A 24,136-nucleotide genomic window follows, 5' to 3' on the forward strand; every position below is an offset into this window, starting at 1 on the left:
CAACATTAGCTAATTGTTATTTACTAGCTAATCTTAAATGACTGTTCAGCACAGAAATGAAGCCCAACAATCATGTTTTACAGTCCTGTGGTCTCAGCCTCAGATACTTATCAAATCACACAAAGCTCTTGTAGAAACAAATGAGCAAAATATGTTCTCCTTCATTTCTGTCAAACAAAGCTGTATATATTTCCAGCTGTTAGTATCATGGTTGCTAGGCAACCTGGGCAGCGCGACGGAGGCTAGACCGTCCCATTTTACAATCTCACAAGCCTCTCAATTCCGGCCTTAGCGGTCTTTGAGTACACGTCCCTTGAGGACCGTTAAGGCTGCAGAACCTGAATTGGGATACAGCCAAAGTCTGACAGCAGTTTGAAGAGGAAATGGATTCTGTTCTGTTCTTCACTCATCACCTACCTGACAGCTGACACCTCACACCTGTTTCTCACCTGCAGGTCAGACAGGAGGACACACAGAGGATGGAGGGAAGGAGGCTGGATCTGTTGGACTGAAAGTTGCTCTGCCTGTCTCTGCTGTGCTTCTTGTTGCTGCTGTTGTTGGGTTTTGGATCTACCAAAAACATAAACAACGGCAGAGTCAGGACTCATTCCAGCCTGCTGTTGAACTTCAGCCTGTTTGAAATGTCTCAGAGTTTTTCTCCTGCTGCTGTTCAGACTCTCAGTGTTGTCAGTGAACATTCAGGTACAGACAGATGATCTGATCATCCAGGGGCCTGTTCTTTGTACCTCGCTAAGTAAGGTAGCTGGATTTGATTGTTGACGATCTCGCGTGATCTTGGATCGTTCGGTTCTCCGAAACTCATCCGGGACTTGCTGTCATAGCAACAGATCCGTAAGCGTAAACCTGCTCGGGAGCAGGCTTACTTTATGTAAACAGGATTAGATCGCGGCGTATATTGCGGGATAGACAGGATCCTTTAGCTCAGCGCGACAGTGTGCTCATAGAGAGATATCGATATTCCCGTGAGGGTATTATTTACTTAACCAACTTGTTGACGAGGGGGTGCAAGACCACCACCTGTCTTTTTTTGCTCTGCCCTTTTCTTGGTTGCTGTTATAAACAAACAAACAGATTATTTCAGGGTCTCTTTCCAAGAGACGAAAAGCAATATAAGTGATAAATATTACCATTCTGTAGAATATTCTTATATTTCACTTTTACTTGTTCCCATGTTCTAGTGGGTCCTGTTGTGGCTCTAATGTGAAAGGGGATATAATATACCATATTATAATATAATATAATGTAATATAATATTGGATAATATAGTGTGATATAATAAATGTACCCTACCGCCTACTGGTGTTGGCCAGGGGGGGCGATGGCGCAATATGGCAGCCTGGCTTCTGTCAGTCTGCCCCAGGGCAGCTGTGGCTACAACCGTAGCTGCTTCCACCAGTGTGTGAATGTGAGAGTGACTGAATAGTGGCATTGTCATGCGCTTTGGGTGCCTTGAAAAGCGCTATATAAATCCACTCCATTATTATTGTTATTATTACATTACTTACTAGTTTAATTTGTCAGCAACTTTCTGCCAGCCCTCTCTCCTTGCTTTTGCAGCCTTTGCAGTGTTCCCTTGCGTTCTGATTAAACTCTGAATCTCCTGAAATCCCTCAATCAAGAGTTCTTGCTCTGCTGCCGAAAAATACCGTGCGCGCTCCTTCGACATTTTCGCCGACCAATCAGAGGGTTGCCGATCAATGTTTCTACTCTCGATGCGTAGCCCCTGTTACGACACCCAGTGATCTCACATTACTTCATCCAGCTGTACTAATCGTCAACAGCAGGTGTGTTCGGAGAACCGGATTAGCGAGCTCACGGTTAGCGCGATGATTTGGTCTTGGATGTGTCATTTTATCTTGGATGTAGTAAGCGACGTACGAAGAACGGACCCCTGAGGTGCAGGAAAATCTAAACACCTGTGCCACCATAACAAATAAACAAAACATAAACGTTCACTTTGGCTCTTACCCACAGTCTGCACTTTCATTCATGACTTCAACATGTTGAAATGAGCTTTGAAGAAACATCAGTTTAGTGCTGAAATATTCAAATGCTGCCGGAAGAAGAACAACAAAGTGATAACACATGTTTATTTCAAACAGGAAAACCAGCAGAAATAAATCAAGACCCACCAGAGGGAGTTTCCGAGGTTTGCTGGAACGCAGCACACAGTGTTTGGATGCTCCCGAGTGTCCTCAAACGCCGCATTAGGTGTTTACTTCCTGCTCAAAGTTTACTTTCACTTTGCTGAACTTCGTTGAGTTGAGCTTGCTGTTGGTGTGTGTGAAAAAAAACTGTAAGTTCACTTTGTTTCCTCCTTTAACAGTTTGTCTTTAGGAACTTTACTGTTTGTTCAGCTTTTTGTTTGTTCTGTTTTTATTTCCAGTCTCTCCACTTAAGTCAGTGTGTAATGTTTTCCGACGAGCCCAAGTGTGTCCACCATTTTCTCTCTGTGCGTCTGATCAGAGTTCGGGAATCAGACTAAACACACTGAATGTGTCCTGAGCTTGAACCTCTGCGTTCCCGGTGTTTATATTACAGGGACAGCAGCGGGATTTGTAAATGAATATTTTCTGTAGATGTGTGTTAGATATAGATTCAATATGTCAGTCTTTAAAATACTGCGTCACAAACTGTTGGCTCCACTCCAACAGGAAGAAGTGTTACAAAACACACAAAAGTTATTGTGAAATGTCCTGTTAGTGTTCAGTTTTGTTATAAAATGGGCATTAATCTAAATCAGTCTAGCCTCTGACATACACCATAAATACAATAATGAATAAAACATGAAATATAAACTGAAACAAGCAAACTAACTGAAACTAAACTTTTTTACCATTTAAAAACACAAAGTGAAAAAGAAATACAAGTAAAAGCTAATTAGACATTAAAAAAAAAAACTATAACTCTGCTGGCTGTGGATATGTTTCAGGTGGGGGTTTCAGCCACCACAGATGTCTTCCTTGTTTTGTCTGTTAGTGACTGAAATCATTTAAATATGCGTATGTACCTGCCACAGTGTTAATTTAAAGTTCTCACCCTCGAGGTCTTTCTATTGTACTCACTTTTGTTTCTAGCGGTCTAGGCAATAATGGCTGTGTTATACAAGCTGTACACGGAGTACTTTACATCGTATAAAGTGTCATATCTTCAATGTTGTCCCATGAAATGATATAATAAAATATTTACAAACATGTGAGGTGTGTACTCACTTTGGTGACATACTGTACATGAGGGAAAAGTTGTTAGTGGAATTTTTCATTCATGAGATTTCAGGATTTAGTAAATGTGACACGTGTCAGCTCCATGGCTGTAAACTGATTTGATCTGTTCATCAGTTGAATCCAGAGTGATTTTCCTGTCTCCATTAGTCTGTGGAGTAGGTGGAAAGGAGCTGCTGCACCACAGTAACTGCTGTCAGACTGACACATCTGTTTGACCATAGCCAGTTATAGTGTCAGCAGCTGTTGGAGGTTTAGGATCTTTATAATTACAGTGCAGGTGGGTATAGACATTAACTATAGAACTGAATTAAACCTGTTACCTTTGTTACAAATATTGCATCTGTTTCAAGAGGAAGTAGTTATGACAGCAACACAAAGGTTGCTGGATTTGATATTCAGACTGACTTAATTAGACAAAACAAAATTATTATATTAAATTACTGAAAACATGTTTGAAATAAATAACATGGATGTAGTATTTTTAAATATGTTTTAGTAAGGTTTAATATTAAAAATTAGAATCTTATTTTATGTAATAATACCAAATAAGAGTTATTGATTTCTGTTTACACAGACATGATTTAAGCCAAAGCCCAGACAACAGTCTCACTGTCTGTCCTAAGTGTTTGACCTCAGCTGTTTGTCTGATATACTCATTTCTAATTCTGTCAGTCACTCCCAATGAAAATCTTAGTCTTTAACTCTGCCACCTCCAGCTTCTGTGGAGAAGGGAGGCAGTACTGGAGAAAGACCTGTAACCCCTAAACTTAACCTCATCTTTAAATAAAAGCTACACAGTCAACGGAAAATGAAAACAAACTGCTGTTATTGTTAAAATCTGCCTCCCCCTCCTTCCTTTTCTTTGCTATCCTCAATTATCCTGAAATTACAGAATTAAATCAGAATCAGAATCAGAAAGGGTTTTATTGCCAAATGTTGAGCAGGTTTACAACATTAGGAAATTGCTGCGGTGCTTCAGTGCAAACATACTGTCATAAACGCTTAAATAGACATGAAAATACAAATAAGAATAAGAATTAAAAGTGCTAAGTAGAAGGATATATACATGAGTGCAGGTGGTGATCAGTGCCAAACATGGAATGATGCAGTGAACACAGCGTAGGGTCATGTGTTAGTGGTGGGAACAATCATACGGTTATTGTTCATGTGTCCAACAGCAGAGGGGAAGAAACTGTTCTCGTGGCGAGAGGTTCTGGTGCGAATGGACCGGAGCCTCCTGCCTGAGGGGAGCAGGGTCCAGGGTGAGAAGGGGCAGCTGAGATCCGAGCTGCACGCCCCAGTGTCCTGGAGGTGCACAGGTCCTGCAGAGATGGGAGTCTGCAGCCAATCACCTTCTCAGCAGAGCGCACAACACGCTGCAGTCTCTGTGACTTCTTATTTTTCTTATTGTCAGTGAATGCGTCGTGTGTGCTTCATGGCTCCATCTAGTGGACTGATAGTAGAAGTAGAGCAGCTGATGGCAGCTTCCTCTGCCTCACACTGCTGTCTGACTGCATCCAGCTGACACTGAGATGAAGCAGAAAAGAAGCAGCTGATATTTGGACACCACAAATAATGGGAAGGAGGATTTCAGTTGATGTGTACATGAATGATTTGTTTCCTCTGCAGGTGAAAGTAGAAAGTGTGTGTGAGCTGATGTGGGTGTGAATTCAGCAGCATGGATCAGTGTGAGGACAGAGAGGAGGGAGTCCCTCCCTCTAAAACCACTCTGTGTGGGGAACATGAGAGCCAAACCAAAGCTCAGAGGTGAGATGACCATCTCTAACTGTCCATGACTCTTCTCCATGTCACAGCGCAGCACTCACATCACTGCTCCATCATGATTCACAGGAACCAACCTGGACCTCCACCCAGCCGTGTGTCCTTACAGAGTGACCAGTCAAAGCATGATCATATTGACTTCAAATCAGTGTGTCCTCCCCCAGAGAGGTAATTTGTGTCTAAATGTTTTTGTGACTCAGTGTTTGTGAATAAATCCTCCATCATGTTTAATGTCAGCTAAGCTCTTTTTGTGTGTGTTGGACTGTTTCCACAAACACAGCAGTCAGAGTGTAAAGAATGGATGTTGTAGGAGGTGTTTCTGTAGTGAAGTAGCTGAGTGTCTGTAGGACTCCAGCTGCTCCAGCAGGTGTCTCCTTTGTGCTTTGCTTCAAAAGGTGTAGGGAGGAACTTTCCACACTGCTGTAGAGTGAACCTCTCAGCTCCAGCCTGTCTGTGTAAGCCCTCAGTGGATTTCAAGTTACCTGATATACATTTACAGTTGTTGGGACTGAAGAAGTATAGTTGGATGACAACAAAGTGAGGGAAGGTAGTCAGAATTGAAGAGATCGAACTACTGGAAGGTAACATTGTAGAGCTTGAAGACAGCTACAAGTACCTGGGGATCCCCCAGACAAATGGGAACCATGAAGAGGCCACCAGGACAGCTGCAACCACCAAGTACCTGCAAAGGGTCAGGCAAGTCCTGAGGAGTCAACTGAGTGATATGAACAAGATACGGATTATAAACACCTATGCCCTGCTTGTGATCAGGTACCCTGCTGATGTCTGTGTGCAGAAATGCAAAAAAATAATGAAAAAGCAGCCAGCTCTGTTTAAGAAGTGGTTTGCCGTAACATTCCAGACATACAAAAAACACTGAAATCAGTGGTGCTGCTCTTGCTGTCTTTGACAAGTTCTCCAACACATTCTCACTCCCAACGCATAACATACTACGCTATTTGACAAATCGTCGGTATGTTATGCTTTTGGCCACCCAACATGTTTCTATGTTACGTGTTTGGAAAAATGAGGAAACATGAGAACTATTTGGACTGAATCTGCACATTTATTTTACTTTCTCATCATGAATCACTTTGGAAAACACTATCTAACATGATTAAGGTTAAGGTTAGAGATAAGGTTATGGTTCGGTTACGGTTAGAGCCAGAATACACGGCTGATGTGTGTTACTACCAGGAGTGTCATTCTATTGGATTCCATCCACAACCCAGCGCCTATCATAGGAACGCAGAAGGTTACCTTTTGCGTTGCCATGGGACGCCTCGGCATGTGACAAATCGTCGGTATGTTATGCTTCGGTAGTGAGAACGGTCTGAGATTTCATAGTTTTATGGCAAATTCTTTGAAAATATTGAATGCTTTTCATATTTTTTAATAGCCATTTTTTTTTTTGTTAACAGTATTTTTACAAAACCGAAAATCACTGTTCATCTTTTATTATCAGAGTTTGGATTCATACAGTGACTGGAGTTGCATGTTGCTAGGGTGTTAACCCATTGTCAGATATCAAGAGAATATTACAATAACAAGAGAATGTTAAGATAAGAGAAATGACATGATGGCTTTCTGTCAGATATGATATCATCAGAGTGCCAGGCATTACCAAATTGGAATTAGAGCAGGGCGATATGACCAAAAATATTTATCACGATATACATTTGAAAATTTGCGATACCGATATAACTGACGATATAATTGACACAAGACAAAATACTTTACAACTCCACAACTTTATTAGTGCAAAAAAAGCCAATTTATTTTCACTTAAACGAGCAGCTGTTTTTTTATGTGCATTAAAGTTATATAAAAATTAACAGTACAAATGCAAATTCCTTGCTGACAGTTTAACCAAAAGGCATTTCCAGTGGAAATTGGCCGACATGTCCTCAGCATAACCATGTATAATATCCACAAAACTTACAAAGAGGTTATACACACACAACACGGTAATATTATGTTGAAGCACAGTATGTATCACTCCGCGAGGCTCCTGCTTACGATAGCCGAAATGCTTCGACAATCCATTAAGCGGTGCAGGTTTGTAGCTTAGCAAAGTAGTACTAAAACATTTGACAGATTTTCAAGCGCCGTGTACGACATAAAATCGTTTTGAGGTCAGTAAACACAACCAGAATTCATACATAAGGCACACGAGATTATAAGGGGTACTGTCGATTTTAAGAAAAATCAAAGGATTGATTTTAAGTGTGCCGTATTTTCCAAAAAACACGGTCATAATGACGGCCCGCTAGCATGCTCTACCAAAAATTGTGCTTTGTTGTGTATCTGACGGACGAACGCTAAACCAGTTCCACACCACTGAAGCTGCAGCATTTTTACAAACCAATTCTGATTCATCCATTTCATTCAACGATCTACTTTCACCCTTCTCATTCTCTGTTGCCACCATGCTTTTTCCGCCATGTGCGTATGAAAAAAAAAAAGGCACTGCGCATGCGCGTTTTGCCCATATTCTATCGCGATATTTCATTTTCTTATCGTTGCCCAACATTATACTGGTATTACCGTGAACGGTATGATTTGGCCCAGCCCTAATTGGAATGTTTTTTCTTTATGTTTTTTTTTAATGTATTTTATTTTTTTAGTTCACAGGACCAGCAGGTTGCATTTTAATTTATAATGTCATGTTATTATTCTGACTCTTTATGATATCTCCACAGAGTGGACCAGCAGAGCTCAAAGGTTCCCAGTGGTCAGTCTACCCAGCAGCATCAAACAGACCTGGACTCTATATTTATGGTCTGTACTTGTACAACAACTATTTTTACATCTATTCTGTTCACAGTCATCTCCATGCTGGGTTCTGGCTCAGAAGGTAGAGCGAGCTTTCCTTTGAAGAGAATGTTGTGGTCAGATTTCTGCCTCCACTAAACTGCAAATACATCGGCAAATATCAAGTATGTCTCAGTATTTTAGAAAAAAAAAAAAAAGCCTACACTTTTGGAGCTCAGCAGGCCAAAATTAATGAATGCAATAAAATAACATTTTATTTAAAAGCGCCTTTCAATCAATCGAGTAAGCCTTACAAGCAATTAAATAAACCAATCACAGTATCGCTAATAACACTTGAAAGAGAACATACTACATAACATTAAATAATAAATCAATCAGAAAAGAATCAGAATCAGAAAAGGCAAGTTTAAAAAGACGTGTTTTAAGGCAACTTCAGTGCGAAAACTAATGTTGTGAATGTGGTGTGGGAGTAAGTTCCAGTGGACACTCAGCCGAAAGCACTTAAGGGTAATATGAGCAGATGGAAAAAATAACAGTAACCAAAGAGGATGATCTTTGAGAACGGGAAGGAGTGGTGATATGAGGAAGATCAGATATGGAGGTGTGACTTTATGGAGAGACTTTGAAGTAAGAAGCTGAATCTAAAATCAGTGTGATTTTTCACAGGAAGCCAGTGAAGTGGTTGAAGGACAGCACTAATGGGTTCTATTAATGACAGAAGCAGCTGTATTTTGCACCAGCTGAAGTCTATCAAACAAATGTCTCTATAATCTAGAAAGGATAAACTATAATAATCCATTGGGAATACAACCAGAGCTAGTATAAGAACAGTAGTATTGTCGACTGCGGGGAATGATAAATAATATTTTGTATGTGGAAATATGATGATGAAGTAATAATATTAATATTTAGTATTTCAAAGTTAAGGGTGCATTGGGAACATCTAGGCTCCTCAGGTCTGAATAACAATTTAATGTCATGCAGTGTACTCTATGGATTACGTAGAGCCAGCTGCTGAGGGATCATAAAAATTATAGTTTGACTATAGCAGTGGTTTCCAAACTGTTTTTGCTAGGACCCCCCCTCCCCCACCCCCACAAACACCTCCTTCAATCACACACACACACATTTTGTTTTCAAACTCCATTGCAGTTTATTCCACACTTCAAACCTTTTGTAAACTGTTAGGTCTGCACTTTGCAGGCCCCGCTGGTTTAGAGACTTATTCCCGTGAACAAAGCAAGACAGAGCTCAATCCATTTTAACTTGCAGAGGGAGCTGATAGGACCAGGGTCTTGGAGCTGCAAGCTCCTCACCTAATCCCAGACAACTCCAAAGAGCCAGCCTCCCCTGCAGCCTTTTATTAACTCAGTGGTCACACAAACATCTCATTAATCATGCAACAGATAAAACACTCACATGTGAACATGTGTCATGTGTGTCTGTAATAGGGATGGGTACCGGTGTCGTTCTGACATAAACGGTAGTAACCAGACCGAAAAGCAGCGCACATTTCGGTGCTTTATTTCGGTGCTTTTTTTTCCTGAGCTGTGATACACTTCTAGCCAATAATTTTACGTTTCCGAGGATAGTAGGCGGGGCCAGGTACGTGCGTTCTTTTAGAGCAGAGCTACAGATTAAAAATGTCCAAGGCGAAGAGGTCAAAAGTCTGGCTGTACTTCACAGCAAAAGATGCAAACTCAGCAGCCTGCAACAAGTGCTTTAAGCTGATACTGTGATACTGTCAAAGGAGGTAACACCTCAAATCCGATGAAACACCTGGCGACGCATAGCGTTTTTTAAAAGCCCAGAAATGCGCTGTATTTGATAGCTTGCTGCGAGACCTCACACCGAGCACATCTACTGCGGGTGTGGTGCCTGTTATCGGACCGGAGTTAGCAATATCCCCCAAAAACACGAAGAGGAGAGTCCTGGCCCCTAGCCCTGTCAGTGTAGCAGAAATGATGAGGATGATGATGGCAGCAGCAGCCGTTCTTCTCTGCGTGAGTAGCTTAATGTTGTTCGTGTGTAATTTACGTTGAGTAGGCTAACCACGTTATTACATTAATGCATGTAAGGTGAACTAGCAAACATCATCATAGCTACATGCGGCTGTCTTCTTGTTTGATGACAGATACTCCCTTCACCCTGGCCAAAAAGGCTAAAATGACCAAAGCAAAAGTGGAAAACAGTTACACATGAGAGGTTTTGGACAAAGTTTGTGTTTTTTTCCCATTGATTAAGCACTGCTTCCAGCCAAGAGTGATACCATATATGCCCCATAGCTGCAGAAAAGGCTAACATTGTTATCTTTTTACAAAAAACCAGCTGAACATGAGAGGTTTTTGGACCAATTTTGTGTTCTCCAGTCTTTAAGCACCGGTTTGAGCACCGTTTGAGCACCGGCACCGTTTCAAAAGTACCGATTTGGCACCGGTATCGGATAAAACCTAAACGATACCCATCCCTAGTCTGTAACAGAGAAAATCTGATGTGTGTGTGTCTATGAGGATGTGATGTGATCAGTGATATGTGTATGTGTGTCTGTGTAGACTGCTATCAATACATTTTTCAAATAATGTCGCCAATTACACGCGGAAGTAGTGACGTTTTAGTTTTGTGAAAAAGTGAAAAACGAGTGTCATTACATAACCATTCATTTTGAGGGTTGCAACAGAAATTTATATATTTATTGTTCTCACGTGGTATCGGACTGTATTATTTTAACAAACAAAGGACATTTTGCCTGATAATTATTTTTATCCTCCAAAAACTTTACTGTAAAGAGCTAAAACCTCCAAAGTTTCAGGGGAAGTTAGTCGTTATAAAAAGCGGTTGTGAACTAAAAATCAAGCATGTGGGATACTGTTTGTCTGTGATTTGGACAGCCCAGCGTGTGCTCCCGACACAGGGGAAACAAATTCTTTCGGGGATACCTAGCTTGGCACGGCAGCTACTGTTCTAGTCTTTGGTTTGGAAGAATATTTGATGCTGCTTCAACCTCTGCTTTGCATTTGTGTGGAAGCCCCATCAAAAAAAAAAGCTGTCCATTATGGTACCAGTATCCAAGCATTCTTTTTATTTTTTATTTGTCATACCGCGCCCACCCTGCAATGTCTCTGCACCCCCCCCCCCCCCCCCCCCCTCAAGGGGGCATGCCCCCACTTTGGGAACAGAATAGTCTGTTCCTATGAACAACATGAGTAATAACCTTTAGTGACAACATTTAGATTTTAAGAGTAATAGAAAGAGATAGATATGTGGAAAATATTCTGAAAAAATGTGGATTTTATTTTTCCCCCTTCTTTTAGAGAGCCAAGGTTTGAATTTCACTGAGGGATAGTGTATTTAAACTGATTCCCAGAAAAATACCTCATTGTATATTCTTCTTTTCTCTCCTGTGTAAGAAAAGTGTTTGGGTCATTCATAAAATATTCTGTTCCAGATACTGGAGGACAAAATCATCACTTTTGTGAAGAACGAGCTGAAGAAGATCCAGACAGACCTGAGTCCAGATGACCTACAATGTTTTAAGAGTCAATGTGATTATGAGGATGTATTACAGAGTGTGGATGAAGAACAGAGGAAGAGCAGCAGAGAAGCATTTGTCACCATTACAGTGGACTTCCTGAAGAGAATGAAGCAGAATACGGTTGCTGAGCGTTTGCTGAGAAGTGAGAATTACTCTCTAAATATTTACGTTGCTAAAAAGTTCAACAATGTCTGAAGAAATAGACAAAAATAGATTTTAAATATGCGCACTTCATAACTCCTTCATTGTGTGTGTGTGTGTGTGTGTGTGTGTGTGTGTGTGTGTGTGTGTGTGTGTGTGTGTGTGTGTGTGTGTGTGTGTGTGTACTGGGTCACTCAGGAACCTTCACTAGGAACTTACGGTGGCAACAGCATGAATTTAAATCTGCACTGAAGAAGAAGTTCCAGTGTGTGTTTGAGGGGATCGCTAAAGCAGGAAACCCAACCCTCCTGAATCAGATCTACACAGAGCTCTACATCACAGAGGGAGGGACAGCAAAGGTCAATGATGAACATGAGGTCAGACAGATTGAAACAGCATCCATTAAAACAGACAGTCTAGAAGCAATAATCACACAAGAAGACATCTTTAAAGCCTCACCTGGAAGAGATGAACCAGTCAGAACAGTGGTGACAAAGGGAATGGCTGGCATTGGGAAAACAGTCTTAACACGGAAATACACCCTCGACTGGGCTGAAGACAAAGCCAACCAGGACATCCAGTTCATATTTCCATTCACTTTCAGAGAGCTGAATGTGGTGAAAGAGGTAAAGTTCAGCTTGGTGGAACTTGTTCATCATTTCTTTACTAAAACCAAAGAAGCAGGAATCTGCAGCTTTGAAGACTTCCAGGTTCTGTTCATCTTTGATGGTCTGGATGAGTGCCGACTTCCTCTGGACTTCCACAAAACTACAATCCTAACTGACCCTAGAAAGTCCAGCTCAGTGGATGTGCTGCTGATAAACCTCATCAGGGGGAACCTGCTTCCCTCTGCTCGTCTTTGGATAACCACACGACCTGCAGCAGCCAATCAGATTCCTATTGACTGTGTCAGCATGGTGACAGAAGTCAGAGGGTTCACTGACCCACAGAAGGAGGAGTACTTCAGGAAGAGATTTAGAGATAAGAAGCAGATCAGCACCATCATCTCCCACATCAAGACATCACGAAGCCTCCACATCATGTGCCACATCCCAGTCTTCTGCTGGATCACTGCTACAGTTCTGGAGGATGTGCTGAAAACCAGAGAGGAAGGACAGCTGCCCAAGACCCTGACTGAGATGTACATCCACTTCTTGGTGGTTCAGGCCAAAGTGAAGAAGGTCAAGTATGATGGAGGAGCTGAGACAGATCCACACTGGAGTCCAGAGAGCAGGAAGATGATTGAGTCCTTGGGAAAACTGGCTTTTGATCATCTGCAGAAAGGAAACCTGATCTTCTATGAATCAGACCTGACAGAGTATGGCATCGATATCAGAGCAGCCTCAGTGTACTCAGGAGTGTTCACACAGATCTTTAAAGAGGAGAGAGTACTGTACCAAGACAAGGTGTACTGCTTCATCCATCTGAGTGTTCAGGAGTTTCTGGCTTCTCTTCATGTCCATCTGACCTTCATCAACTCTGGACTCAATCTGCTGGAAGAAGAACAAACAACATCCCAGAAGTCTGAAATAAGAGAATCTGCAGGGAAACACTTCTACCAGAGTGCTGTGAACAAGGCCTTACAGAGTCCAAATGGACACCTGGACTTGTTCCTCCGCTTCCTCCTGGGTCTTTCACTGCAGACCAATCAGATTCTCCTACAAGGCCTGCTGACCCAGACAGGAAGTAGCTCCCAGGCCAATCAGGAAACAGTCCAGTACATCAAGGAGAAGCTCAGTGAGAATCTGTCTGCAGAGAAAAGCATCAATCTGTTCCACTGTCTGAATGAACTGAATGATTGTTCTCTAGTGGAGGAGATCCAACAGTCCCTGAGTTCAGGAAGTCTCTCCACAGATAAACTGTCTCCTGCTCAGTGGTCAGCTCTGGTCTTCATCTTACTGTCATCACAAAAAGATCTGGATGTGTTTGACCTGAAGAAATACTCCGCTTCAGAGAAGGCTCTTTTGAGGCTGCTGCCAGTGGTCAAAGCCTCCAACAAAGCTCTGTAAGTAAACATCTATGCACATTTTTGTTGATGAAATATTTCTGCAATATACAGTTTATAGCAGCAGGAAGTCTTAGCATCTCTAAAAAGTTTGTGGATGTAACCATTATCAAAGTCGACACAGAGCTTTTCTTTTACTCTCCAAAAACTAATATAAATATAAAGACAATAATAAAAATTCTTGGAAGAAGCTAAAGCAGTTTGTTTCCAACAAAGGATGAATGCATCAGGGTACAATATGCGAGAATTAATTGTGATAATGAATTACAAGTTGTATGCTTATTTATGAAGTGGACATGGAATTGTTTGTTTTTTGTTTGTGGTAAGTTGAAAATAAGTCATTTAATTTGATCACAAATATTACTGATTTTCAGACTGTCTAGTTGTAACCTCTCAGAGAGAAGCTGTGAAGCTCTGTGCTCAGTTCTCAGCTGCCAGTCTTCGAGTCTCAGAGAACTGGACCTGAGTAACAATGACCTGAAAGACTCGGGAATAAAGCCGTTGTCTGATGGATTGAAGAGTCCAAACTGTACCCTGGAAACTATCAGGTGAGGTTTATTTTTTTGTTATTCATTTATGAATGTATTATCTATGACACGTATAGCTTAGTAGTTTGAGTGGCCGCCCCATGATTAGAAGGTGGGGGGTTCAAATCCACCAAACAGCTACCCTGAGGTACCCTCGAGCAAGGTACCGTGTCTACACACTGCTCCCCAGGTGCTGGATTAGTAGCTGCCCATTGCATCAATGAGTGAATGGGTTAAATGCAGAGGACAAAATATCTAATACGTGGGAGTATAAGGGGGTTGGTAATAAAATATTTATAATCTGGATTATACTATTGCTGAAAGAAAATATTGTTTAATTCTAGATTGACATTTTATTCATATTCAGGTGTATTAGTCTCTGAATTATTTTTTGTATTTGTTCATTTTCATATCATTGTTAAAATAATAATTGAGCATTAACCTGTGTGTATAACATGCTTTTTAAGCAATGGTCTTTTGAGACATTTCAGGTATTTTGGATTCATAACATATCAGTTTCTTTTCATTGGTAAAAAGTGTTTCATACAGAATTACAGTGAATGTACTTAAAACCTTTTATTTACAGCAGCATGGGCACAGTGGTTAGCGGGTCCTGAGATCAATTCCACCACCTCACCGGGTCCTTTCTGTGTGGAGTTTGAATGTTCTGCCTGTGCTTCCATTGTTCTTTCCGGGTACTACGGGCTTCATCCCACAGTCCAAAGACATGCAGTTAGTGGGGTTAATTGGTCATTCTAAATGGGCCACAGGTGTGAATTTTGAGTGCAAATGGTTGTTTGTCTCTATGTGTAAGCCCTGAGATAGACCTGTCAAGGGTGTACCCTGCCCTATGGCAGTGACCCTGAAAAGGATAAGCGGAAGCAAATGGACCTTTTATTTAACGGGAAGTCCAAGTCTAAAAGTTAAACATGGGACATCACCAGTGACTCAAAAGTCATGCAATAAACCTAGAAAAATGAAAGGAAGGTACACTATGACATTACAGCAAAGGCTAAAAGGAAGTCCCTAGCATAGTTTCCCCAAATTATACTTTTATCTTCTCCAATATTTCAAAACTATTTAATTCCATCAACAAAACTTTCCAGTTTGGTTCATTTTCTGTATTCTGTAGCTATTTACAGAATATGTATATATATATTGGAGTTTGATTTATTCATGTTAACCCTTATTCCCTGATGAAATTGTTTGTTTTAGGCAGAATACATGATGAGAATTTTAAACATTTCCGCATCCATCCTTTTTGACTTTCTTAAATTAAAATAAATAAATAAATAAATAATACAAAAAATTACTTTGGAAAACTAAACAAACAAAATAAATTAATAAATAGAATGGAATAGAATGGGTTTACTGTCACTATACAGTTGTACAATGAGATACGGAGCATCTATGTAAAATGCCAATTGTGTGAACTGCAAACTTTCTCGCTCTCAGTTTAGCTTCTATACCTCCTTTCAGCAGATACTTCTTCAGCTGTTTTTGGAAGACGATTTCCACTACACAGCATTCACACTGTATTTTTGCAGGAAATGTAACTTTTCTAGTTGCAAATTAAAAATTAATTACATTAAATTAATCTACATGTGCTTTTCTCTTTAATTACCTGCAAATTTAATTTTTAATATGCCATTAGCAGTATGTACTAGCCCCCCTCCCCCCATGTGCCTGCTACCAGCAGCATTCACAGCTGGATTTATTTCCGTTTTTTTGTGCCTGCAGTCTGTCAGGCTGTCTGATCACAGAGGAAGGCTGTACTTATATGGCCTCAGCTCTGAGCTCCAACCCCTCCCATCTGAGAGAGCTGGACCTGAGCTACAATCATCCAGGTCACTCAGGAATGAGGTTGCTGTTGGCTGGACAGAAGGATCCACGCTGGAGACTGGCTTCTCTCAGGTATGGAGAGAATGTCTGATAGAGGAGGAAGAGCTGGAAATATTTCCTTTCTATGTTGAGGAGAAAATTATTTTGAGTGAACAAAAGTTTAATTGGCCTTGAGGCGACTGTTGTTGTGATTTGGCGCTACGTAAATAAAATTGAATTGAATTGAACTGAATTGAATTGAGGGGACAAAATTCATTTCTGCGTGCAAGAAATGTATTTCAGTGTTTGCGATTATCCATATACACACACAATAACAGCCCCCCTTGCTGAGTTGTTGGCATTTGCTCTTGCTCAGATCTCTGCTTTGTGTGCTCACAGACATCTGCAGACCTAAACTTTTAAGATATTTTCAGGCGAGAATGTTGCTGTGTAAACTTCAAATATCTGCTCGATTTATCAACACATCACATATATGCAAAAGTACTCTAACGTTTTCAGAGATGCCTGTTACCCACCAGCTGACCCCAGTCAGCTATACCCCAGCTCCAGGTACCATCACCCCCAGAGGGGCAATCTGCCCCAAGACCCAGGAGATATTACCCTTTACCCTGGGGTGGGGACAATCAGACCATCCCCGGTCCTGCAGCAGCAGGGAGGCCCAGCATCCCAGACCCCAACTAGATGGCCCAACCTCCTGCCGGTGCCCCGGCCCCAAAGGCGAAAAGAGAACAGGGGTGTGGAGACCCCCATGCCTTTCTCTTTCCACTCATGTGTGGTGAAAATGTGCTGCTCAGTGCTTTTCTACTGTGCATTTTAACCCTCTGGTGTCGCCGGATGCGCCGGCGTGTCAAACTCACATGACCAATTTAAGACGACACAGCTACAGTAAGTCAGAGTCTCCATTTCAACTTGGGTCGAAAGTGCAGACTTCAAACTATATACCAGTTTTTGAATTATGTCAATGGGCCACCTAAAACCAGAGTTATGATTAAAAAATACACGCGATGTTGTTTTCTGAACAAAACAGTGGTGTTTACAGCGGGAAGAACGGTAAAAACTGCGTTTTCTACAGACAGTGCTAGCAAACACTGCACTTGCGAGTGAAAAAAGAAAAAGAAAATACACCCCTTCCCTATTGGTGTTAGAGTTTACCATGTCAGCCAATCAAAAAAAATGATATGGCAACATGTGACATTTGGTTGTTTAGGGAGAAGGGGAAGTTTTTAGGAGTGACACCCACGTCGGAAAGTGGGCGAGCGAAAGACAGAGTGAGAGCGAGTTTTCATATGTGAGACATTAGTGACGTTTAGCATGTTTGGAGGCTGTAGTTAGTGTGTTGTGTAGTTATTGTTTTGTATTGTGTCAGTTAGACTGCTTAGAATTTCACATTTTCTCCAAATAAAGCCGTCAAAGGCGTGTAAACGCTGTTCCCACATGGAAAACTGGACTCATGCACCTCCTGCTGTCAGACCTGCAGGGTTTAGGCCTGTGCTGTTCTCCTCTGTCTTATACTGAACACAAACTACATTTTTTGGACTGGCACAAATGATTTGTGTGCCTTCTTATTTGATGCAGAACACCTGCTTGTTCTGTAAATAGATTTAAATGGTTATATAAAAAAAACGCCTGAGGCCTTGGCTGCATTTTTAGGTAAATAGTACCATATAACTTTGTTGTTTGCAAAACTTGTGCATAATTTTTAGAAATGTACAATTTCTATTTGCATTTCAAGTTATGAAAATGATTCGTTAAACATGTTTATGGGTTTTACAGTAAGAAATAGAACTTTTTTCTACTCGGGTTTTGAATTTTTTGTCTGAATTTAGATCAACTGTGCTAATATAGTATACCAAAATGAAAAAATGACTCGAATTTCAGATATTTGAGGTTGTGCTGAAAATAATGATACCAAACAAGGCAAGAAAAACCTATTTTAAAGGTGAAATATAGAGGTAAAATCAAAAGTAGTCAAAAACAGCCAATTATACCCGGGACCCCAGCCCTTTAAAACCGGTCAGAGCGGGCACGCTCTGTTTTGCGTAACTATTTTTAAATCCTGGTAGCACTTCAACCACGTGAGCTAGCGCAATAATTTTTTTTGAATATGAAAGCGGAGGAGTTGTACTTACATCTTATGCCATCAGCTTGCCCTAGTTCACAGTTTCCTTCCACATATAGCTTTGCAAAAATTGCATAAAAAGCGCTTGCAGTAACAAAAACATAATATTCCAGAAACAGGCTTTGCCGATCCGATCAGCTGTTCGTAACACTTCCTACGTTGGACTAGACGTCAGCGTGAACTATCGCATGTCCGCCATTACCTGCCCGAAACCGGAAGTGACGGTCATTTTCACGGAAATGTAGGGTTTTTTAACTTCAGGGCCTCATGAGCCTATACTGGTGTTTTTAAAAGTTATCTGTGACTTTATGACTTTCTGTATCATTTCTGGGATGCTTAGAACTCATATTGCACTGCTGGAAATAGTTTATTTTGATGCATATGCCGTTTTTTTTGCAAATTTGCATTACAATATTTATTTTCATTTTTTTCTGCAGTATGTAAAATTGGTGTATTTCAAAAATAAAACTATGAAAGCACTCAAAATAAATTTCTTGTGGTGGGAAACTACTTTGTGCAACTTTTCTGTATTTACAGTTTTGAGGGATAAGCCTCTTAAATTTCTCTAACTAGAAATATATGTTAAAAAAACAAAAACGATTTTTAAATTTTTTTTGTAGTTTATTGCACTTTTTTGCAATTTAAGTAGTTAGTATGCACTTAATGCATACATACTATTAAAATTTGGGTTATAATGGTTGTATTGATGTATAGCAACTTGAAATGCTCCCAAAAATGGCACTACAGCATGTAAAAATATAATATAAGCTCTGGCGGACTTGGTTCTATGGTAGGTCTTAAAGGGTTAAATGACAGTGGTTTTACAGCATTTACAATTTACAGGTTATTAAAAAATTTACAGATTTAACTTTTTACAGATTTACAGTAAAAATGTGCAAATTGCAGTAAGAGATTATAAATTATAGGAAGTGTGCATGAAGAAAAACCAGAGTGAGTGTGGTTATCTGATGTGTGTGAGAGTCCAGTCCTATAGTGATGTGATGTGTGTGGGAGAGTCCAGTCCTACACCTGGTTCAGGGCCCGAATAGCCTGGGGAAAGAAGCTCCTCCTCATTCTCTCTATTTTGGCCTTAAGGGAGCGGAAGCGCTTCCCAGACCTCAACAGTGAGAAGAGTCCATTGTTGGGATGGGAGAGGTCCATCATAATCTTCCTAGCTTTGGTCTTGCACCGCTTGGTGTAGATGGACAGCAGGTCAGGGAGCTCTGATTGAATGATGTGTTCGGCCGAGCGCACCACTCTTTGCACATCTCGTCTGTCCTGCTTGGTGCTGTTCCCAAACCAGGTACAGATGTTTCCCGTCAGGACGCTCTTGATAGTGCAGGAGTAAAAGTTGAGCACCCTCAGTGGCAGATGGAAGTCTCTAAGTCTTCTGAGGAAGAAGAGACGCTGACGGGCTCTCTTAACCAGGGTGTTGATGTGACAGGACCTTGACAGGTTCTGAGTGATCTGGACACCCAGGTATCGGAAACTGTCCACTCTCTCCACTGGCGTGGCGCTGATGGTGAGGGGCTTGTAATTCCTCGCCTGCTTTGTAGTGAAGTCCACGATCAGCTCCTTAGTCTTACTGACGTTTAGGAGGAGGTTATTCTCCTGGCACCAGGTCTCCAGGTTCCTAATCTCCTCCAGGTAGGCCGTCTCGATGTTGTCGGAGATCAGGCCCACAACAACAGTGTCGTCAGCAAACTTGACAATGGAGGTGGTGTCTGATGTGGCTACACAGTCATAAGTGTACAGTGAGTACAGCAGGGGGCTTAAAACACAGCCCTGAGGCACTCCAGTGCTGAGTGAGATGGAGGGGGAGACTTGTTTTCCCACCCTCACTGATTGGGGTCTGTCTGTGAGGAAGTTGAGGATCCACTGACACAGTGATGAGCTGAGTCCTAGATCCGTCAACTTGGTGAAAAGCTTAGAGGGAATTATTGTGTTGAATGCTGAACTGTAGTCCACGAACAGCATCCTAACATAATTCCCTCTGCCAGTGTCCAGGTGACTCAGGGATGTGTGGAGCAGGTGAGATATGGCATCGTCTGTGGAACGATTAGTCCGGTAAGCAAACTGAAGTGAGTCGATGGTGGCAGGAAGTGAAGAAGTGATGTGATCTCTCATCAGTCTTTCAAAACACTTCATCACAATTGAAGTCAGTGCTACTGGACGGTAGTCATTGTGGCAAGCGGGCTGTTGTTTCTTTGGAACAGGAACAATAATGGACTGTTTGAAGCACGTGGGAACCACAGCTTGGGCCAGGGAGAGGTTGAAGATCTCCGTGAACACCGGTGCTAGCTGGTCAACGCAGGCTCTCAGGACCCAGCCAGGGATTGCATCTGGTCCTGCTGCCTTCCTGGTGTTCACCCTCCTGAAGGTGTTCCTCCCGGCATGCTCTGTGATGATGAATGCATTGTCTTCACTGGTGCACTCCGAGCGCGCGCAGCCGTTTGTTGTTTTAATTGCTGCGGCTTCGAAGCGAGCATAAAACTGCAGCCTTGTATAGGTCCATATTACCAGAGACGAGCCCTTCATTGTAGGCAGCGCTGCGTGATCTCAGAGCGTTGCGGATGTTTTTATCCACTCACGGCTTCTGGTTGGGAAATGTTCGGATTATAGATCTTTCTCCTGTGTTGTCCGCTAGTTTCCCGATAAATCCCCCAACCGCTTCCGTAAACATGTTGATGTCATTAGAGCTACGCCGAAACATGTCCCAGTCTGCGTCATCCAGTCCGTCCTGCAGCGCGGTCACTGATTGGTCCGTCCAGTGAGCGACCTTCCTCCTGATTGGTGGTTGCTGCTTTAGCCTTTGTTTGTAAGCAGGCGGCATGACCCGATTTTCCAAATGCCATCTTAGTGAAGTGTTTGTTGATGTGTGAGAGCCCCATGTAGCTCACATAAGGCAGTGTGTCGGAATAAGTCGGAATATAAACAGTGCAGGCAATGACCGCAGTGAATTCCCGAGAGAGATAGAAAGGGCGACATTTAACGATGTTATGTGTAACGTAAAGTGCTAAGTTTTGCATTTTTCTTTTAGCATTTTAGCAACTTTCACAAATATTTGCAATGGCAGGGAGGTGTCCTTTCCAGCTAAACAGAAGAGGAATATAAAAATAATGAAGGTCACAGTTTGAATCAGTCATATTTCATTCAATACAGTGTGTACTGACAGATCCAGGATTAGTCCAAATCATCAGCAGTTTGATCTACTTATGGATTGAAGTGTATTTGTGAAAATGTTGGACTGTTCCTTTATCAGTGTCTAATAGTTTGTGTATGAGTTTGTGTAATGTCTATGTGTGCATGCTGAAAGAGACTGTGCTGGTCTGACCCTCCTCCTCCTTTCAGGGTGGAGCCTGCTGGAGACCGATGGTTGAGACATGGAGGTCTGAGGAAGTGTAAGTGTGTTTTTAATGTGATTCATGAAAACAAAGCGGCACACATTCAACCACCTTCAAACTGTCACATCGCTCATTTACATCTCTGATGTCAGGAGTCATCATCAAAGTGTCAATCAATGAACAGATGATGGATCAATAACTGCAGGTCGATTGTGTTTGTTCTCTCCATCAGATTCCTGTCAACTCACAATCGACACAAACACAGTGAACACAAACCTCCAACTGTCTGACAACAACAGGAAGGTGACACATGTGGAGGAGGTTCAGTCATATCCGGATCATCCAGACAGATTTGATCACTGGAGACAGCTGCTGTGTAAAAATGGTCTGACTGGTCGCTGTTATTGGGAGGTCGAGTGGAGAGGAGACGTTAATATATCAGTGAGTTACAGTAGCATCAAAAGGAAAGGAGGCAGTAATGACTGTATGTTTGGACAAAATGATAAATCCTGGAGGTTGTACTGCACTAATGATGGTCCTGTTTGTGTCTGCCACAATACCGAATTCGCGTCCACCCCCATCTCCTCCTCCTCCTCTGTCTCTAACAGAGTAGCAGTGTATGTGGACTCTCCTGCTGGCACTTTGTCCTTTTACAGAGTCTCCTCTGACACTTTGATCCACCTCCACACCTTCAACACCACATTCACTGAAACTCTTTTTCCTGGTTTTTATATCCGTCCTGGTTCCTCGGTGTGTCTGCGCTGAGTTGAGTGTAAATAATGTCCTCCTGTTAAAGAAATACTCTGACTCCAGCCAAACAAAGAGAGAACAGCTGCTAAAACAGCTTTTACATTTCTCACAACAAAAGTTCCTTTATTAAACATTTTAAGATGCCTGCATTTCACTCACACTCTTATTTCAGTTCAGTTTATTTTTATTTCAAACATTTCAAACATGTGCCTTCACAATCATTACAAAATATCATTCCATTATTTGTTTGAAAAGGAGTTGGCAGAAGTATTTACTTATTTGTCCCTACCCCCTCAAGTTTTACCTCTCATTCATTTAATTATTGTTTTTTTAGTCTTAAATTAAACAAACAACATATGAAACAAAAGTAAAGCAAAGCAAAACAAAACATACATAAATCAAAAACAAGAAATTAGCAAGCCCCACCACAGTATAGTTTCTTTCACATGAAAAATACAGAATGTGTATATTTGCAGATACACAAGTTATGGAAAAACAAACAAACCAAAGCAAAAAAACCAAAAAAGAACCACAACACCATTACCAGCATCATTACCGTCCTGGGTTAACCCCGTTTTCTTCATTCTTATACTTATTTAAAATTTAGGTTTTTATATTTTACTTTAAACTGTTTTATGTTTTTACTGTCTTTTATTTCTTCTGTTAGACTGTTCCATAATTTAACTCCTGCAATTGAGATAGACATAGTTCTTAAAGTTGTTCTAGCACTTTGTATTTTTAAATTCCATTTCCCTCTTAAGTTATACCCACCTTCTCTTTCTATGAACAATTTACAGATTTCGTTGGGAAGCAGTTTATTTCTTACTTTATACATTATTTGCGCTGTTTTAAGCTTCACCAAGTCTTGGAATTTAATAGCTTGCATTTTGACAAAGAGTGCATTTGTATGGTCCCTGTACCCTACATTATTTATTAATCTAATGGCCCTTTTCTGTATTATAGTTATTGTTTGTGTGTTACTTTTGTATGTGTTTCCCCAGACCTCTACACAGTAGCTCATATATGGCAGTAGTAAAGCACAGTATAAAATGTGCAGAATTTTACAATATTTTATTTTTGTAATAAAATTGCAACATTTTCAATCATTTCTTTGCCATTGTCGTGGGTGTAGAGATGAAAATGAATTTAATTCATCTTGGAATAAGACTGTAACATAAGAAAATGTTAGTTTTTTGAATGCCTTTCCAGATGGACTGTACTTCTTTTTCCAAATTTTGCAGTATTTTCCAAATACTGCAAAATTACAAAACTGCATTCCCATTAAACAAAGTACATGTGCAACACCCTTCTCTGAGCTGTAACATAACACGGCACTGGAAAAAATACACTGCCGGATCACTAATGCAACACCACAATTGAGACAATGTTCACCAGTAAAATTACAGTAGTAAAATTATTACAACGTGTCATAGCAGTCATGGGGCGATCGTGGCTCAAGAGTTGGGCGTTCGCCTTGTAATCGGAAGGTTGCTGGTTCGAGCCCCAGCTTGGACAGTCTCGGTCGTTGTGTCCTTGGGTGAGACACTTCACACATTGCCTACTGGTGGTGGTCAGAGGGCCTTGTGGCGCCAGTGTCCGGCAGCCTCGCCTCTGTCAGTGCGCCCCAGGGTGGCTTGCCATCACCAGTGTGTGAATGGGTGGATGACTGGATATGTAAAGCGCTTTGGGGTCCTTAGGGACTAGTAAAGCGCTATACAAATACAGGCCATTTACCATTTATACTGTTTGTTTTCATTGAAAAATAATCGATATAAAATATTTTATATTACTTTACCTGTACTAGAGCAAGATGTGCGCCTATGTAATGGGCTACTTGCAGGAAATAATCGCAGGAATAGTTTGTGGCATAGATGGTTCATCTCCTGAGTAAAAAGATAACGGCAATACAAGTAACAGCGTTACTATTTTCAGTAATATATATCTATATAATATATATATCTATATATATTATATAGATATATATAAAATATTTGGACAAAAAGGTGACGTTTTATTTTATCAGCTACCAGTAGCTGAGTAACCTCAGTCAGGAAGTACAGCTGAACATATAACC

At 41.1% G+C, this 24,136-nt stretch overlaps 2 protein-coding genes across 2 annotated transcripts in view; one reads left to right on the forward strand and one right to left on the reverse strand.

The window, feature by feature from the left end:
- Positions 1-24,136, reverse strand: part of LOC147334189 (coxsackievirus and adenovirus receptor homolog) — a 261,856-nt gene that overhangs the window by 51,503 nt on the left and 186,217 nt on the right. The window lies entirely within an intron of this gene.
- Positions 2,252-23,965, forward strand: LOC147334191 (protein NLRC3-like). The gene is made up of 10 exons (XM_086286446.1): positions 2,252-2,317; positions 4,875-5,012; positions 5,097-5,195; positions 7,730-7,808; positions 11,248-11,476; positions 11,674-13,480; positions 13,855-14,028; positions 15,748-15,921; positions 21,320-21,369; positions 21,545-23,965. Exons 2-10 carry the CDS (start codon positions 4,924-4,926, stop codon positions 22,075-22,077), a joined length of 3,234 nt encoding a protein of 1,077 aa, XP_086142572.1. The 5' UTR covers positions 2,252-2,317; positions 4,875-4,923; the 3' UTR covers positions 22,078-23,965.

The sequence above is a fragment of the Aulonocara sp. 'chitande type north' Nkhata Bay genome, linkage group LG3, assembly GCF_057382095.1.
Source record: "Aulonocara sp. 'chitande type north' Nkhata Bay isolate Kocher_YH1m ecotype deep benthic linkage group LG3, A_spYH_male_GT1.1, whole genome shotgun sequence".
Lineage (NCBI taxonomy): Eukaryota > Metazoa > Chordata > Actinopteri > Cichliformes > Cichlidae > Aulonocara > Aulonocara sp. 'chitande type north' Nkhata Bay.